The sequence below is a fragment of the Arachis hypogaea genome, chromosome 11, assembly GCF_003086295.3.
Source record: "Arachis hypogaea cultivar Tifrunner chromosome 11, arahy.Tifrunner.gnm2.J5K5, whole genome shotgun sequence".
NCBI lineage: Eukaryota > Viridiplantae > Streptophyta > Magnoliopsida > Fabales > Fabaceae > Arachis > Arachis hypogaea.
Window position 1 is genome coordinate 124645504 of NC_092046.1, and position 19229 is coordinate 124664732.

A 19229-nucleotide genomic window follows, 5' to 3' on the forward strand; every position below is an offset into this window, starting at 1 on the left:
GTTCTTATTTTTCAGAAACTCTCAAACTACCATGAAAGCATCAATTAAGTACAAGGTACAACAACAACAAGACATAAAACCATTCAATAGCAACATCCATTAATCAAATAAAAAACTTGGAATATTAAGATAAACCAATTAAATTTAGTTACTCACAACATTACGTATAATTTGAACCATGAAAAAGTGCATGAAAATGAAATTAAAACAGAAGACACCTCTATTAAAGACACATCTAACAAAAGACACATTAATTAAAGACACATTCAAGCAAGTTTTAAAAAAGAACATATTTATTAAAGAAAAGGTCCAAAAGAAGACAAATCAATGTCTATTGCATGAAGACAGTAACACATAGAGGTTTCTGAATAAGAATAACTCAACATAACTAGCTTGATCAAAGGATGCCAGTAAATTACTAAATGAAAGTAATTTGGTTCAGTATGCACTAACAGTAGAGAAGGAAGCACCTTTCAATAACCTTTAAGAAATTAATCAGCATCACAGGCAAAACCAATACCATGAAAAAATCAGTTTAAATTAGCAAGTCAAACATGTAAACTTCATTAAAAACAAGAACATCCAGTTATTCAGCAAAAATTAAAGAACACCTCAATTGAACCACTAATCCTAGTTTATGAATCCTAGGACAGTGCAGAGAATCATCTATTAGATAAAATCCTAAGCATCTACGAATCTGTTGGAGAATAATAAAGTGAAGGAGCAGTAGCAGCCCGCGATGAAAGATGGGAAAAAACGTCGGCGCATCGTAAGGGCAGTGGCGGACTGCACACATCCCGGTAGAATGATGGTGGTGGCGGTGCGACGTCACGGGTTTGAGCAGAGGCGGCACTGGGCGGCGTTTCTCAAGCGGACGGTAACGGCATCCAAAGGAGGTTAGCAACGCGTCTTCGAGGCAGGGAGGTTCAGCAACCGGGGAGGGGGAATGGAAACATACAACGGTGGTGAAGAATGACTACGTGAAAAGAATGAAGAAAAAATTTGAATTAGGGTAAACTGGGATGATTGGAATTGTTTTTTTTTTGTTTGATGGGTCCAGCCCAATAAAATTGGCAGACCCTTGTTGGTAACGTAGCGGAGTTGAATTAAATTATCACAACTTAAAAGAAATTCTCCTCAAATGAGTAAAAAATAAGATTTTTTATTTTAATAAATAAATTAATTATAATAATTACTGAAATAAATAATTTAAAAAATATTTACTAAAATAAATACTTCTCTAATTTTGCATGTATCTATACATGTATTTTTTAAAAAAAATTAAAAATAATAAAAAATATTAATATTATCAATAATCCAAACTTTTAACATACAATTAGTAAATAAAAAAGTTGGTAGAAGAGATTAAAATGGATATGTTTGATCAATTAGTACTCAAAAAGGTTGATGGATAGTGGGAAGAGAATTAAAACAGTTATCTCTCACCTTATCTCCCACTATCCACGTGAGAGATAACTGTTTCAATTCTCTTCCCATTATACCTATCAATCTCTCCTATCCCAAACGTTTATTTTTATTTTTCAAATTTAAATCAATCTAATTGGATAATAATTTAAATTAAAATTTTATATCTATTCTTTTTGAGTACGAATTGATCAAACATATCCATTTTAAAAAAAATTAAATTAAATTATGATCCAATTGGATTGATTTAAATTTAAAAAATAAAAATAACATTGAATGGCACATATACATAGACAAAAGGTTCAATGAAGCCACAAGGAAGGAAAGATCATTTCCCTCTGCCTTTCCCTTTATTGACCAAACGTTGGGGAGGCTTGCTGTACATGAGTACTATTATTTCTTGGATGCTACAATCAGACTGTAGTGGATCCTAAGAACTAAGAAAAGACATCTTTCACTTACCCCTTACGGTGTTTTCATAAAATGACACTTTTCAAAATTAGGTTAGTCTCTTGGTATCTCTTGAGTACCAAGGCAAAGTGGTGTAAGCAATTAGGAAAGGAGTCACCAAACACTGAAAAATCATCTATGAAAACCTCAATAAACCGTTTCAAATCTATTCTCATTATCCCCTCAATCTCATCTAATAGTTGGCAAATGGTTATTTTTATTTTTTAAATCTAAATCAATCCAATTGGATCATAATTTAAACTAAAATTTTTTTATGTACTCTTTTTGAGTACTAATGTATCAAACATGTTCATTTTAAAAATTTTTAAATTAAATTATGATTAATTAGTACTCAAAAAGAGTACATACAAAATTTTAGTTTAAATTATGATTCAATTGGATTGATTTAAATTTGAAAAATAAAAATAAATTTACCATCGGAGAGATTGATAGGGACAGTGGGAAGAGAATTGAAACAGTTATCTCTTACGTGGATAATGTGAGAGATATCCGTTTCAATTCTCTTCCCATTATCCCATCAACTTTTTTGAGTACTAATAGATCAAATATTACATTTTAATATCTTCTACCAACTTTTTTATGTACTAATTGTATGCTAAAAGTTTGGATTATAGATAATATTAATATTCTTTATTATTTTCAAATTTTTTTTTAAAAATATATGTGTAAAGGAGATATTTATCACATTTATCTCGTTTACACTATAAACGAGATACATACAAAATTATCTCGTTTACCGTGTAAATGAGATAAGAGAGAAGTATTTATTTTTATAAATATTTTTTAAATTATTTATTTCAGTAATTATTATAATTAATTTATTTATTAAAATAAAAAATCCTTAAAAAATAATAGTGTTTATACAAAAAGTTAATTATAATTTATAAATGAATTTGGATGACATTAGAAAATTAAAAAAATTGTTTTAATTGAGTGAAAATTAAAAATAACAATTTGACGAATGCGCAAAATTTAAAAGATGACCTTGATTATTTATTCTGTTAAAATAGGTGATAAATAATAAATTAACAAATTAAATCCTTGGATAAAATTTCTTAATTTACACAACATGTGACTTATATTATTTACATTTGAATTAATGTTTACTTTTTTATTGTCTTGTAACTTGTAAGCATGGTTGATAAATGAGCGCACCAATCATTACATACTCAACAGGAGTAAGACATCATAGACACTCGGTGAACGAAAAAAAAGAAGAATGGCAATGGCATGACCGATGCACGATACATGAAAGGTGTGTTGTTATTTGTTAATACAAAAAGAAGACGTGGCAAACTACCTAGAAACTGAATGAAAGAGAAAAGGGGAAATAGTTTGTTGGTAGGGAATAGAGATTAGAAGAAGAAGGGTGTCATTGTTTGTTGTTGCAGAGGTTGGCAGCAGTGTGTGGAATCTGACCGTACTTTTTGGAAAACAGTATATAACTTGTACGTTTGGGTGGTTCTCCAAAACTTGTATCCACCGAAATCACAGCTCAGCCCCTTCCTCGTCCTTCTTCTTCTTTCTCTCTTTCTCTCTCTCTCTCTCTCCCCCTCTGTCTCTCCCTCTGTCTCTCTTCATTTCTTCAGTTACCTCACACCACCCTCCCACATTTCAATAATTCCCTCTCTTTTTTTTCTCCCTGCATCTTCTTCAGTACTACCTTAACGAGGTTCGTTTTTCTCTTATCTACATCAAATTCTGTTATCTTAAATTTGTCGTATTTACATATTGTATTGTATCGATTATGATTTATGATTGATTTGAAAATATGTTTGCTCCTACCTCCTAAATGTGCAGGATGGGAAGAGTTAAATTAAAGATAAAGAAATTGGAGAGCACCAGCAATCGCCAAGTGACTTATTCAAAGCGGAAAAGCGGAATCTTGAAGAAAGCAAAGGAATTGTCAATACTATGTGATATAGATATTGTTCTTCTCATGTTTTCTCCAACAGGAAAGCCTACATTGCTACAAGGAGAGCGCAGGTAATAATCATCATTGATACATTCGTTCTAAGATGGAATTTGTTGCTAGTGAATCCAAAATCTATTCCTAGAGGAAGTAAAAAGCAGAAACTGTACTGTGATATGCATTCATTTTTTCATAATTTTGGAGTTTATCGTTTCAAGAATCAGAGACAATCTTTGCATTTGCAATAGGTGCAAATCATATTTTATGAGGATGATGAGATATCGTAATATATTAGGTATTATTTCTTGAACAAGGAAGTATCGTCACGGGTAAAAACTAATGTCACATGCTCAATTGTAACTTCTATATGATAATCAATGAAGTGAATATTGTATGAGGGACGAAAAGGAAGTGTAGAAACAATGAGTTTTTTAGCTTCCAGATTCGAGTAAATCCGCGTGTTACTGTAATTCTTTTCAAGCTGGTGAATTCTTTATAGATGTTCATCTTTGAAGTTTTGAGATACCAAGAACATGGAAGAATCCCTACTTCTAAATTTAATGTTCCTATTTATAATTGAAATTCTTTCAAGCCAGGCCTAGAGCCACCCTGGAAGTTGGAACAGATATTGATATTTTTATGTGTGGTTGTAAGACTAGGCAGAAGCAACAGAATAAGAATAAGAGGTGTAAGAATAGGATTATAGAAGAAAGAGTAGAAGAGAGTGTGTATAAGAAACAGAGGAGCTGAAAGATATCAAGGTGATACCCTCCTAGTCTCTGATGTATTATTTAAAGAACAAAATCCTGAACAGTAGAGAACAAGGTTGCATTAGAAAGGCTACCACTCTCCTAAGGTCCTGCCCAGTCCAAATCCTTTCTGTTTTCCTATTGATTCCCTTCATCCCTCTTATATACATTCTCAATCCTCTCTCCTATAACAAAATTCATCTCTCTTTCTCTCTCTCTCTCTCTCACAAAATCCACACTAACTTTTCCATTCCAGCTGTCCAATTTGTTACATCAGCTGGTCCTGCTTTATATTTCATTTTCAACTCTCTAACTAACTTAACTGCCAATTTTTTCTCATTCTTCTTGTTTTCTTCACTTGGGTACTAAGGAACTTTCATATGTGTAAGATGCTACTTTGTTTTTATTTTTACAAAAGAAAAGCCTCGTTTTTATAATAATGGAATCGGTGTATTGATCTTTTAATATACATAGAACATGTCAGCTTGTAAGTATCTTGTTTATCGGAGGATATTATTATAAATTCATCTTTATAATGTTTAACATTCAAATGAAAAAGAGTAAATTCTTGTTGCATTATTAATGACGGTATATTGATGATGATTTACAGTAATATTGAGGAAGTCATTGCAAAATTTGCTCAACTTACCCCACAAGAAAGGGCCAAAAGGTTTGCCAAAACTTTCTGCTGAGGTTGTGTTTTTTCTATTTCATTTTTTGATTATATATGAACTAATCTTCTTTTTGCCATTTTATTTGAGCAGGAAATTGGAAAGTCTTGAAGTAAGACATTCTTTTCATCTCACATTTGTCTTTTCTATATATTGTGCATTTGATGCATCAGGTTCATATTTCGTGTTTCCTCTGAACTTTTATTAGTGATGCTGAACATTCTGGTTGTGTTTAAAATATAGGCACTAAAGAAAACCTTCAAGAAATTGGATCACGATGTAAAAATACAAGATTTCTTGGGTTCAAGGTAAGTTATTGTGATAGTTGAATTGTCACTTTTTTAAGAGCTTTTGATGGGTCTGACTTTGCTTCTTTTCCATCTTGCAGCAGTCAAACTGTGGAGGTACAATTTCTTCATAAACATCACAATGATCATTAAAATAGCTTCAGAAAATTTAAGTTGGAAGTTAAACAACAAAAATGTTCCACATGCAGGAATTAACTCATCAAGTAAGGCTTCTACAAACGCAGCTAACAGATGTACATCAGAGACTGAGGTGCAACTTTGGAGCTTTTGGTTGTTAAAGTATTTCTTTTTCTTCTTGATGTTATCTTATTGCTCTCTAACTGAATTATTGTTGATTTGACCTAGGCTTAGTTATTTGTGACCTGAGTCATTTTTCTGTGGATTAGTTATGCTAGTAAGTGATATGGTGACTAAAATATTATAAATTGATAAATAATCATACAAATGGATGTGTTATGTATTGAATAGCTTTTTAGTAATGATTAAGATAAATCCACCCACAGTCCATTTGTATCATGTCACGTTTTATACAGATCATTAAGTTGATTTATACTTTAGATTTTGTCACAATTTGACCACTATTTAGTATTTTGAACTGAAAATATATTGCTTTACTAGTTGACTTTTCTTGAAAGCCCCAGATTTTCTTTGTTAGCAGTTGGGTAGAGCTTGCTTAATAATTTGAATATTTCCCGTGGTTTAAATTTCCCCATACTTCTACCTTGACCTTCGATTTGCCAGCATTTAACATGATTGCGAAAGCCTCTTCTAACCCTATAAATCTCATGCATGCTCTTGGGTGATGAAAGTTTGAGGCCATCATATATTAATTTTATTTTACATTTGCAATTTTTTAGCTATTGGAATAATATTGACAAGATCAATAGCATAGAACACCTTAGGCAAATGGAAGAATCACTCAGGGAATCAATTAATCGAGTGTGTTTACAGAAGGTAAGATTTTGTTTGATGTGGTCTAGTCATATTATTTTGACATCTTCAAATTTCTGACATATTGATATTTTAGCATATATGCACGTCTTAGACTAACATTTTCACGTTAAATGAGTTGTGAAGTGGAGTTTATATTATAAATTATTTTTGTCTGCAGGAAAATTTGGGAAAGCACCAAATAATGTCTCTTGAATGTGCCAATCAGGTAGAAAATGTACTCTGTTCATATGTGAATACCATGTCCTTTCTTTGGGGATAAATCTTATTTGGGATATTGTTGCTTCGTAGTTACAGGATGGAATGACTTTACCCTTGATGATGGCTGGTCTGCAAGAAAACCAACCATTGTCTTGGCTTTTGAATAACGATAACCATCAGTTGATGTTGCCGAGCGAACCGAAATATCTGCAATATAGGTGGGTCAACTGCTATATAAAGCTTGAACTCTTAATTCTACCGAGCGTTGAGCAACTTATGTGCTAGCAAAATTGAATAACATTCCTTCTAAGAAAGCTTTACATTTCAATTTATTCACATGATCTAAAATATTCTCCTTAATTATCATGTTCTATTGTAATTATGATTTATCAAATATTTCCTTTTATTTGGTATGGATGGCCTTGTGCTTTATTTGCCAAACTAATTAACGAATTGTTTGTATAACATACAGCGATAATACCAATAGAGAAGCTGAGCGCTCAACTGATGTTTCGCTCCCTGGATATTCCAGTTACATTGCCAATAATGGCAAACTTGACAGCTCTCCCCAAGTCAATACCATAGGTCAGGCAGGCAGTGGCTTGAATGAGTTGAACGGCACTGCTTGCTTAAATATACAACGTTGTGAGCAATTTGCATACCCTCCTCCTCCTCCTCCTCCTCCAGATAATGAGGAAGTGAAACATCGCACGACAATGTATAATGAGAATGGCCATGATAAACTAAATACTTCAGATTACCAAGTTCATAATGGCTTTGATTTGCCAAGATCACTGTTTGAAAACGGACACCAGTTCTGGAATTCTGCTCCTGGGCCCTGTGGGGTTGCCATGTATAACGAGAATGGCTACCATAGGGTATGCAGTCCTTTTGATTTTCACCATGTTCCAGTTTTGGCTTTTGTTCTTCGGTTTTATTATAAACAAGATGGCTTGGATTGGCTTGAAACTAATTTCTATTCTTTTCATTCTTTTTGCAGTAATCGATTGACTCTGCCACCCCTACTAACTGATTGGCTTCTAACATTTTTATCCTTTGATGATGTTAACTTTGAAGGACTCCAGAAACCAGATTAGGTTGCATCTCCAACTATGAGGGTCAATGCACTTCATAAGGGTTGGTTGTGTTAGCTGTATATACTGTATGACTTAATAGGATGCAGTTTGTCCACATACAAATATTTTCTGTTATTTTTCACTTTTTGTTTACTGTTAGATTCTTGGAGTTGATGCAGTTATCCAAGCCATGAATGTAAAATATTGTAGAAAAATTAAATTGATTTACATTGAGTAATGAGTGCAGTTGTAACTACTAGTATTAGGAAACTGCTTCTTGAAGTCAAATGTTCATTACTAACCAAAGGACATGAGTATGATTTTAGAGCACACATCCAATTATCTATTTGCAACATTCACTCATGTCATTCAAGACTTAAGAAGCATTTTACATATGTAATTAGTAACTACCACAAAATGCTGAAAGAAGAATAAACTTACCCTGTTTTGTTATTAGAAAACATTATGCTTGTGTGATAGTGGATATATATTAAGGTATAGTCTATAGTGTATGCTAAAGTAGTATGCAAAAATACCTATGCTAATCAGAGAAAGGCACTGTGTTTGATAATTAGTTTAGAAGATTATTTTTCAAAATCACGATTACTTTCCTTATTTGAAAATAAATAAGATATTGTCTTTGTTTGAGGTCCAATATTTAGAGCATAACCAGTCCATTACCAAGTTATTGTTTAGATCAGGGTAAACAACAATGTTTTTCTGCCAAACTGCACCAAGAACTAGAATTTATGCAGTGTATCCAGAAACAAAGAAAAGATAATCTATCACAGAACACTAGTTAAGGAATTAAAGCTGATAACTAGCTAAGATAAACATTGCAGCAAAAATGCTTCTTATTATATATATTCTATTGATCTTTATTCTTGTTATTCTTGGCTAAGCTCAAAAATCATGCTTCAAACTTGACTAAACCTCCCAATAGACCAAAAAAATAAGATAAAATGGCCGGTGATAATCTGCCCACTACCTTTAGAAAGCAGCGCATAACTCTTATTGTAATACAATCCAAATGATAAGGAACAATTTAAAATAATCCCCTCCCATTTTCTCTTAATGACTTACTCCTATATTCGCTTTACTCTGCATTATAAATTTATCCTACTGAATATCAACCATAAATGGTAATATAGTACTAATTGTATGAGAAATAAGGATCTATGTTATTGTGTCTCCTAAGGGAATTGTTGGCCTGTGAAGGTCTGGCCAAAGGACCAACCAGGAGGGGCAACATCACTGGAGACAACGGTGCGGCCGTCGCTGGCGGTGACCTTAAAGGAGAGGCTTTGTCCATTGAGGTAAGAATTGCTCTGCCAGTTCTGACCCCAGTTCCTGGACATTGGTTGCCAACCGGTTCTTGAGCCTTTGATGGAAACCGCGGTAACGTCGCCCGCACCCCCAACATTGGTGATTAGGACTAGGTTGAAGTAAGAATGGCCATTGATGGTGAATCTGATGCCTCCTTTCCTTTGGCATGGGACCCTGCTCTTATCACAAAAGGAACCTAAATTTACTTGACACACTAATTAATTCTAACAAAATCTTTTGAAGAAAAATATCACCATGGCGTTGTTCTGCAATCATATAATAACAACAAATGATAGATTATGCAAAAAGAATTACCTTCTATAAGCTACAGAGACTATGCCAGCTCTGTATTGAGCAATTTGTTGGAAGACAGGTTGAGAGAGATCAAAGTGTTGAAGGGGAGGGTTGCACCAACCGCCGTTATCGCTTGGGAGGGCATTGTTTGGAGGACAGAAATTGGTGGCAGTGACCACAACTGAGCCAGGGAGGCACCAGCTTTGATCACTCACACACTTCACCTCAAAACATGCCCCACAGCTCATGCCATTGTTGAACAATGCACTGCTCAAAGCGGCTGTTTCAGTCCCATATCCTTGCCTAATCAGGTTTCCATATCCACAAGCTCCACCTAAAATCAACCACAAAACAATACAAATTCAAGATTTTGTTCTTATTCTCACACTTTAAATTTTCTGCATGCGACCAATGCTTAATATTGAGAAAAACTAATATTTCAAGGATGACTGAAGATATGGTTCAGACTATATATATAATAATGAGAAAGTCCATGAGCCAGCACTTTTATTAGAGAGGAGTGCTAGGGACAACATTTTTGTTAAATTCTGGCCAACACTTAACCATCAAAAGGAAATTGAATGATTTTATACCATTATATGCAATCTCACACCATTAGAAACATTATTGATGGCTAAAAACTACAAAATCTGCTGGCCTCCTAGATTTTCTCTCTATTAAAATCTGGTAAGGATTTAATCAGTAAAAAAATGAGTAATTTTATACATTAGATGTAATTTCACACTATTAAAACATTAATGATAATTAATTAATGACTACAAATTACAAAATCTGTCGCTTGCTAACACTCCTCATACTTAATTTCTAATAGCATCAATTATTAAGTGAAAGAAAAAGTGTTATTTATCTAGAAGATTAAAAATATATTTGTAATTTGTTAAAGATATATTTATACAAGTGCTTTTTTCTCTCGACTTAAATTTATAAGATAAGTAGTTTTATGATATAGTATTAAATTTTATATGACAAAAAAATTTAAAATTAGTTTCTTATTATCCAAAAATAAATTAATAAATATAAAGCAAATAAAAAAAAGTAAAAGAATGTCTATATAAAATTCACATAAATTGAAAAAAAATTATTTAAACAAAATTCTTATGTAAAAGATATATTAGAGATATAATTATTTATGTATTTTTTTAATTTGCTTAAATTTTTATAAAAAGTAGTTTCATGATAATATTAGATATTGAAGTAAAGAAAGTACATACCTCGAATTGAGTATATTTAGAAATATATTGTGAAATCACTTTTACATTGTAAAAATTTCAAAATTCAGTTGATTTTGAAAATCTTTTATTGTAGGTGTGATTCCCCTCTCTTATTATTGAAATGAAAGAATAATTTGTCTAGCAATTTAATTAGTCAAATCAACCTTAAACCTTGTCATATATATTATAACTCATATAACCATAATAAAAATTAAAAAAATAGGAGACGTACATACCCATTGTGGCAGAGGCATCACCCCCTCCATAGAAGGTTGCATGGGCATCCAACCAACTATTACCATTAGCATCATTCCCATGAACACCTATTCCTACTAATGAAATAAACCCCATCAACACAACTCCCAAAAATCCCATCTTTCATGCAGCAGTTAATCACAATATGTAAAGTTAATGGAGTGAAGAATAAATGGAACTATGGAAGAAGAATGCAAAAGGTAGTGGAATAAATAGATGCTGCATTGTGGCCAAATAGTAATAACTGTGTCAAGTGTGGGGACTCTCATCTTGCCAAGTGTTGATGTTCTATTTTTCTAAGCTGAGACAGCCAGACAGCTCAAATTTTCCTTAAACCACGTGGTTTTCATCATTTTCTTTCTTTCTTTGTTTTGTTTTGAGTTAAAGAGTGCATAATTTAATTTGCTCTTGTATGTGGTAGTGAAAACTGTCACTGTCTCAAGAGGGGCAAAGCGCCCTCGCCACACAATATTGTTACCAAAATTTGGTGAATTTGTTACCCAACTATGCATAGTGAGTGGAATTTGAACCCCTTCTTTTATTCCTGAAACGCTTGAGTCTATATTTAAGCATGCACCATTGTGAAATAGATTGCATGGTTTAGAATCATAGGAATGAAATTAATCAAGTAAATGATTATATATATTGCGTTAGAAGTTATAGAGGTGGACACGAGGAAAAACACAAGCAGCTAGCTCCTCTCAAGTCTCAACTCTCAATCAATACTAGCTAGTACATACTACACACTTTGCATGGCAGGTAGCAAGCTTATTTCAAATTTAAATAGTATTACCACCATGCTTTGATTTGGAACATCAATCAAATTGGGTCCAATCTTCTACTAACAAGTTCAATCATGTGGGGTGAGGCGGTGGTTGATTGATAATAACTCTACCAACAAAAGTTAAATTAGAGGACCATCACGACCACTCTCATTTATTACATTTCATTCCATTAAATTTATGCTAACGTGAAGTTTACTAAGTTGAAATTACCTACAAATAATTAAACCCCGGATAGTTGAACTAAATGAAACCTCATGCATACAGTACTTAGTAGTTTCATGTGGGAAAATTATTAAAATATTGGCAACTACGTACTAAGCTAGTTTAACCGAACCATATGAGTTGTAAACTTGTAATTTTAAATTTAATTGTAGTAGTTTGAGTTTGTACCTTTGCAGCAAAATTTAAAGTCCTGTTTCGTTTTCGATTCTCTTCTTCTAATGAGTACTCACTACTCATCAGCAACTAACACTTGTTTCCATATTTACGGCAATTATATTCTTGTTTCCATTGGATCTTAGAGCATAGTGCATATATATATATATATAGCTCCCTTTCGGTATATAAAACAAAGAAGCATGTCATGGTATGGTTCTGATTTCTGAATCGAAAAATTATGGAACAAAAATATAAAATAGTCGCTTCTTTTGTTAATTATAATAATTAATGGAATGGAGATGCGGGATATCGATCCCCGTACCTCTCGCATGCTAAGCGAGCGCTCTACCATCTGAGCTACATCCCCATTTTAATTATTAATCCAAAATAAAATATTATTTTTTCATATGTAATACGCTAGTACGCATACACTTCAATACTTCATAATTTCATATATAGTTGACAGCACATGAACAGAAACAAAGACAGGTCATATATCTATCCAGCTATGCACCGATGTGAATGTGGTACAAAACATGGAAAAAGAAAAAGAAGCAACCACTTGAATTTCCCATTGAACTCATCAACATATATTAAACATAATATGTAGATCTATTTCCACCGTCACTTCCAACTCTTGAAGGATATCTTCCCTGTTTCAAGTTTGGTGAGTCAATCATTATTCTGATCTTCCGAATGAAGACATTCACAAACACTGTACAACTTCTTTTTCTTTACTTGCCTCTAGAACAATTCAATCCTTGTTTGCACATGTGGCTATTATATCTTTACTGCATTTAACGGTGCTTCTTGTTGTATTCCAATCCAACACAAACACACATATTGTCTTAATCAGAATATCTAGCAATATATTCGTACGTACTTTTACAAAACTCATAACAATCATACTTCGACACATACGTACTTCATGACAGTGAACATATTATCTGATATAAAAGTTATTCTTAGCTTGTATATATATATATATATACACTGTACAAGTCTGGTACGGGTTGTGAAATGGATCGGAGACTTGTGAGTCGAGACGGTCGCCGGAATGTTTGGCTGGAGCAACGGGGGGTGGTACTTGCAAAGACACTCCGACACTCAAGTTAGAATGGATCTAAGAGGTATGAGGTGAGTGGAATGGGTGACGTACCTGAGAAGGCCTCGGACTCCCCTTTATATAAGTGATGGTAGCTATCTTATCTTATCTTATTTGGCCAAGATAAGGGAGGTATTTGGACTTGAATGTCGGTGATAAAGTCTAGTGGGCCGATTTGGGCCTTCCAGAAGGAGGAAGCGGGCCGAACCCGAGTTGCCAGGTTAGGGGCCGCTCTGGGTGTGTGGGATCCGGAGGTGTTGGATCCGTAACAGTTACCCCCGCAGCGGGAGAGCAAGCGAGGTCAGTCTTCGTCGCTGGAGGACATGGGCTTTGCCGTTTATGGCTTTGTTTGGTGCTTACCCTGGCGGGGTTTAGCGTCCGGGAGGTCGTTTGGAGGGAGACCAGCGAAATGGGTCTGCGGGAGCGGGCGTTCCTCTGGAGTTGTTATTTTCCAGAGTGCGTGTTAGCTTGGCCCTTTCGTATTCCTATGCCTGTTGTGCTTTCCGAGGAGTTGTGTCAGTTACGCTTTTTGTGGGTGCATTTATTGTGAAGGGATGTTTGGTTTGTTTTTCCATTTTTGTCCTTACGCCTTTGTTGGTTCGTTGGGGTTTTTTCGGTTTTGGTGCCTCTCGCAACTGTTTTGTTTTTCATCCTTCTCTTTTCCCTCATTTGCTTCATTCTTTTTACTTACTTCTGCATTTTCTCTGCTTCCTCTACTTCTTTCTTCCCTGGTGCATTTTTGGCTCCGCGCTCTGCGCCGTTTCCTACTTCAACTCCTCATTTTTCACTTCTACTTTAGTTTTTTTCAGGTTGGTGTTCTTCTTCTTTGCTTTCATTATCTCTGTTTTTATTTTGCTTGCACGCGCTGGAGTTGTCGTTTCTTTTCCTTTGCTTTTTGGGTTTGGGATAGGGCTAGCGGTGTTTATTTTGGGGATGTGAGCACCACTGTTTGTAGGCGTAGCTTGTGGTAGATGGTGGTATTTTTCGTTTTCTCTTCCGTTTCTCGCCCTGTAGCTTTAGTGGGCTGATGGTGGTGCTCCTCCTGTTTTAAGTATGTCTGGCAGTAAAAGGAGGGATGAGGGTGTGGGTGCTCCGATAGCTCCGGCCAGGGGCGTCTCCTCTCGGTATTCCTGGGTGACCAGTGATGTTTGGGGGGTGCCGTCTTGGATGACGGATGCGGATCTTCAGAGGCTCCGTGACCAAGGGGTGGTATGCGGGGGTGGCGACGTCGAGCGTCAGTATGAGCTCGCCCTCCCTGATGCTAATGAGAGTGTTTGTTACTTGAATCTCGACTCGCCGACCGTTCCGGACTGGATGTAGGTCTATGAGTCGATGTTTACTCGGCTTGGCGTGCATCTCCCTTTTTCGCCCTTCCTATTTCAACACCAATGTTTAATTTTTCTTGATAAATTAGTTGTTACATTTGCATGTTTGATTGCATGTTTGTTGATTTTGTGCATGTTCTTCTACCACTACTTGGTTGGAGTGATAAATTCTTTTTCAAGACCCTTTTTATAGCATTTCACTAATTTAAATTAAAACTTTTTTGTTAAACTTGTTTGAAGATTTTAATTTGGAACATGGTTTTTGAGCTAAGAACATACAACCTGTGAGATTTTGAGTTTAATTATATGGTTACATTATTTAACCATGATTTTTATTCTTGTGTGTTTTCTTCTCTATGATTGCAATCTATGGTTTGTTCCATTCTATATGTCCATTGTTTAGTGTATTTGCATGCATACATGTGATTGAGGCCATTAATTGTTATTAGCTCACTTATCCCAAATAGCCTACCATTTCAATTACTTGTTTTCCACTTTGAGCCTTTTAACCTCCATTTGTTCTTTATATTACCACATCACTAGCCTTAAGCGGAAAAATAATTAATTACCCCAATTGAATCTTTGGTTAGCTTAAGATAGAGATTGTGTATCAATTAAGTGTGGAAAATTGTGAAAACTTGGGTTGATGAAAATGTGTTGACAAAAATATTGGGAATTTGGGTGCATACTCATGTGAGACTAGAAAAACCATATGCATTGATATGTTATGTTTTCTTTCATGTTAAAAAAAAAATTTACAATATAAATAAATAAATAAATAAATAGGGGACAAAATTACCCCAATATTAAGTTTAATAAAAGATCAATGCATATATGGTGAAATTAAGGAAAACTTGATACATGAGTATGTGAAATATATAAAAGTGAGATTATGGATAGTTAGGAATAAATTCATATATATAGAGTGTGTGTATGTTAGGTGAGAACTTAGGTTAGTCAAAGATTCATATTATAGCTCACTTGGCCATACCTATAGCCTCACCCTTATCTTAGCCCCATTACAACCTTGAAAAGACCTCATGATGTTTGTAGTTGTACATTAAATATTTGTTGATTGGTTAGATGAAGAACAAAGTTTTAGAAAGCATGACTAGAGGAGATTAGAGTGAATTAACCCTAGACACTTGAGCGATTAGAGTGCATATACACTTCCAGTGAGGGTTCAATGCTTGATTCTATGTTCCCTGCTTTCATGAGCTATCTTCCTACAAGTTTACTTGTCTTTTATTGTGTGACATCAATTGTCCATTGCTCCCACTTAGTTAACCTCTAACTATGAAGAAAAGTCAAGTGGATGAATCAATTTGATTCCTCAAGTCCTAGTCAACTCTTAAGGAAAGACTAGCTTTAGAGGGATCCAAATCAATTAGCAACTTTCAATTATCAATCAACAAAGGAGTTTGATAACTCAAGAGTCTCCAATTACTCAACCAAAGCCAAAAGGAGAGAAATCTATACTAAAATCCAACCAAGCATTTTATCAAGCACTTGAAAAGCATAACATAAAAACATAGAAATTAATAAGAGATAATAAATCTAAACAACCAATAATTGCAAGCATCAATAATAACAAATAAAGCAAGAAGCAATAAACATGAAATACCTCAAATTGCATTAAATAGGAAATTGAATCTAACATGAAGGGTTCATAAATTAAATTGGGAAAATAAATAAGCCAACAAGAGAAATAGATAAACTAAAGTTCTAGAACTAATAAGAGTAGAAGAAAACTAAATTAAAGTAAAATAGAAATCTGAAATTGAGAAAAATTAAAGCTAAGAACCCTAAAACCTAGAGAGAGGAGAGAGCATCTCTCTCTATAAAACTACATCTAAAACCTAAAATTATGTGAATGAAAAGTTGTGTGAATGAATGAATGATTCCCCCACCCTGCAGCCTCTAATCTGTGTTTTCTGGGCCAAAAATCAGCTCAAAATCGCCCTCAACGTTTTCTGCAATTTCTGCACGTGGCGCACGTCACGCGTACGCGTACGTCACACGTACGCGCCAATGGTCTTCTGCGCGTGTCACGCGTACGCGTACATCATACGTGCGCATCACCTAACTGCATGGCAACTATGGCAAATTGCATATCATTTTGAAGCCCCGGATGTTAGCTTTTCAACGCAACTAGAACCGCCTCATTTGGACCTCTGTAGCTCAAGTTATGATCGATTTAGTATGAAGAGGTCAGGCTTGACAACTTAGCAATTCTTTCAATTTTTTGTATTCCTTCCACTTTTGCATGCTTCCTTTCTATTCTCTAAGCCATTCCTGCCCTATAAACCCTGAAATCACTTAACACACATATCACGGCATCGGATGGTAATAAGAGAGGATTAAACATAGCAAATTTAAGGCCAAATAAGCATGTTTTCAATCACAGCACAAAATTAGGAAGGAAAATGTAAAACATGCGAATTTTATGAATAAGTGTGAGAATAGTGGATAAAATCCACTCAATTTTGCACAAGATAAACCATAAAATATTGGTTTATCAATAGGCTATGATCAGATTTCGACTGCAAGTAATCATGCTCAAGGAGAACAGACTTGAGCTTGTTGTTCCACTGCCAGCTGACTTGTTTGAGTCCATATAGGGACTTGTTTAACTTGAAAACAGACTTTGGGGGTACATTCAAGCCTTGGAAAACTTGCATATAAACTTCTTCCTCCAAATCACCATGTAAGAAGGCTGTATTAACATCGATTTACTTTAAAAACCAACCTTTTGCAGCAGCTAAAGCAAGGACAACTCGTAGAGTATTGAGCTTTAAGACTGGACTGAAAGTGTTCAGATAATTAATTCTCGGAACTTGTGTGAATCGCTTTGCCACTAACTTGGCTTTGTACCTATCAATGGTGCCATCTGGATTATGTTTAAGTTTGAAGATCCACTTATAGCCAATAGCTTTCTTGTGTGGTGGAAGAGTTGTAAAGTGCCAAGTTTGGAGATGCTGCAGTGCATTTAATTCTTCTTCAATAGCTTTCCTCCAGTTCGCATCAGATACAGCTTCCTCATAGTGCTTGGGTTCTTTGTCGGTGGAGATGGCCAAAGAGAATGCCTTATGTGATGGTGAAAGTGCATGGTAGGATAAAAACTGTGAGATGGGATATTTTTTGAGTGAAGTTGTAGAGATGCTCATACACTAAAAATCTGATAGGTATGATGGTTGTTTCTTTTCTATGGTGAATCTTCGAAGAGAAATGATATGTGAAGCCTGCTTATCTAAATGAGATGCTGATGCATGGCCAGTGGTGTTAGAGCTAGCTGAAGTGGATTCAGCCATAGTGTGTGTGAGAGATGGAGTGTTTGACGTGGAGGTAGCCGGTGTAGCTGGTGTGTGCGGGTGTGTTGTGCTGCTGGGAGTGTGTGAATGCACGATGCTATCTTGTGCATTTGGGGGAAAAGTAAATTGTATCGGAGGGCTCTCAAAATGATAAGTGAATGGGTCATGTATTGCAAATGTTGTTTGATCACTTGTAATTTTTTATGAGTGTTGTTGTGTGCATGAGGTGTGAAAGAAAAATAAACTTTCATAAAATTTTACATCTCTTGAAAGAAACATTTGATTTGAAATCATTCTAAAAGCACGAATCCTTTGGTGTCTTCCCTGAATCCCAAGAAGGCACACCTCCTTACCTTGGGATCCAGTTTCTTTCTACCAGCAGAGACAGTGATGGCATATGCCAAACATCCAAACACTTTCAAATCTGAAATTGAAGATAAGGTTTAATACAAAACTTGATAAGGTGTTTAATTATCTAAGAATGTAGAGGGAATGACATTTATTAGGTGAATTACATGTTTTATGACATAATTCCAGTAACAATGTGGCAAGTTTGACTAAAAATTAGGGCTCTAGTTACTGCACGAATGTGTTGATATTTTCTCTCAACAATTCTATTTTGTTGAGGGGTTTCAACACATGTCCTTTGATGAATGATGCCAGTTGAAGCATAGAATGTAGACATGATAAATTCTGGCCCATTGTCACTGCGAATTGCTTTAACAGTTTCACCAAATTAAGTTTTAGCCAAATTGACAAAAGATTGTAACAAATATGAAGACTTTTGATTTGGCTTTCATGAAATAAACCCAAGTATACCTTGATTTATCATCGACAATAGTCAAAAAATATTTGTGACCCTCAATTGAGGGAGTTGAGAGAGGACCCCATATGTCAACATGAATTAGTTCAAAACAATGTTCTGAAATTTTATTACTTGCTAGAAAAGGGAGTTTTCTTTGCTTTGCTAAATGACAAGCGTTACAAGGTACATCAACATTATTACAATTAATGAAATTGTAGTTCCTTTTTATTGTGTTCATGTTACGTAAGGATGGATGTCCCAATCTAAGATGCCAGGTGTTATTATCGGATGACTTTTGAATATTTGTGATGCATGATTGTGTGAGGTTTAACTAATCTGTATTCAGTGTATAAAGACCTGCAGCAACCTCAGCTTTGCCAATCATCCTCTTGGAGTTGCAGTCCTGAATCTCACACAATTTTTCAGAAAATCTCATAGTGCAATGCAGGGATGCAATGAATTTTGAAACTGAAATAAGCTTGAAATTGAAGGATGGTATATACAATGCATTGACAAGATACAATTTTTCAGAGAAAACAATAGTTCCAATTGTATTTCTTGTGGTGTAAGAACCGTTTGACAATTTTACAAGAATTGGATCTATTTGATAATAGGTTTTAAAATCTTCAAGCGCATATGACACATGATT

General features: G+C 34.7%; 2 protein-coding genes and 1 non-coding gene across 4 annotated transcripts; 1 reads left to right on the forward strand and 2 right to left on the reverse strand.

Moving 5' to 3' along the window:
* The first annotated feature begins 3086 nt into the window (after positions 1-3086).
* Positions 3087-8096, forward strand: LOC112722509 (agamous-like MADS-box protein AGL65). Of its 2 annotated transcripts, XM_025773565.3 has the most exons (13): positions 3087-3151; positions 3554-3568; positions 3697-3882; positions 5168-5227; positions 5322-5340; positions 5472-5536; positions 5617-5632; positions 5725-5786; positions 6394-6490; positions 6648-6695; positions 6779-6906; positions 7161-7566; positions 7689-8096. In XM_025773565.3, the coding sequence occupies exons 3-13, from the start codon at positions 3698-3700 to the stop codon at positions 7689-7691; spliced, it is 1089 nt and encodes a 362-aa protein (XP_025629350.1). In that variant the 5' UTR covers positions 3087-3151; positions 3554-3568; position 3697; the 3' UTR covers positions 7692-8096. The 2 variants fall into 2 exon arrangements, with proteins under 2 accessions (XP_025629350.1, XP_025629352.1); XM_025773567.3 differs by lacking the exon at positions 3087-3151 and having other exon boundaries at positions 3265-3568; positions 6785-6906.
* A 504-nt stretch (positions 8097-8600) lies between these two features.
* Positions 8601-11481, reverse strand: LOC112722511 (expansin-A15). The gene is made up of 3 exons (XM_025773568.2): positions 10853-11481; positions 9406-9718; positions 8601-9264 (listed from the first exon to the last, which is right to left on the reverse strand). Exons 1-3 carry the CDS (start codon positions 10989-10991, stop codon positions 8958-8960), a joined length of 759 nt encoding a protein of 252 aa, XP_025629353.1. The 5' UTR covers positions 10992-11481; the 3' UTR covers positions 8601-8957.
* Positions 11482-12328: 847 nt separating this feature from the next.
* Positions 12329-12401, reverse strand: TRNAA-AGC (transfer RNA alanine (anticodon AGC)). Its single transcript has one exon. It is a non-coding gene; the product is annotated as a tRNA-Ala (tRNA).
* Positions 12402-19229: the final 6828 nt, after the last annotated feature.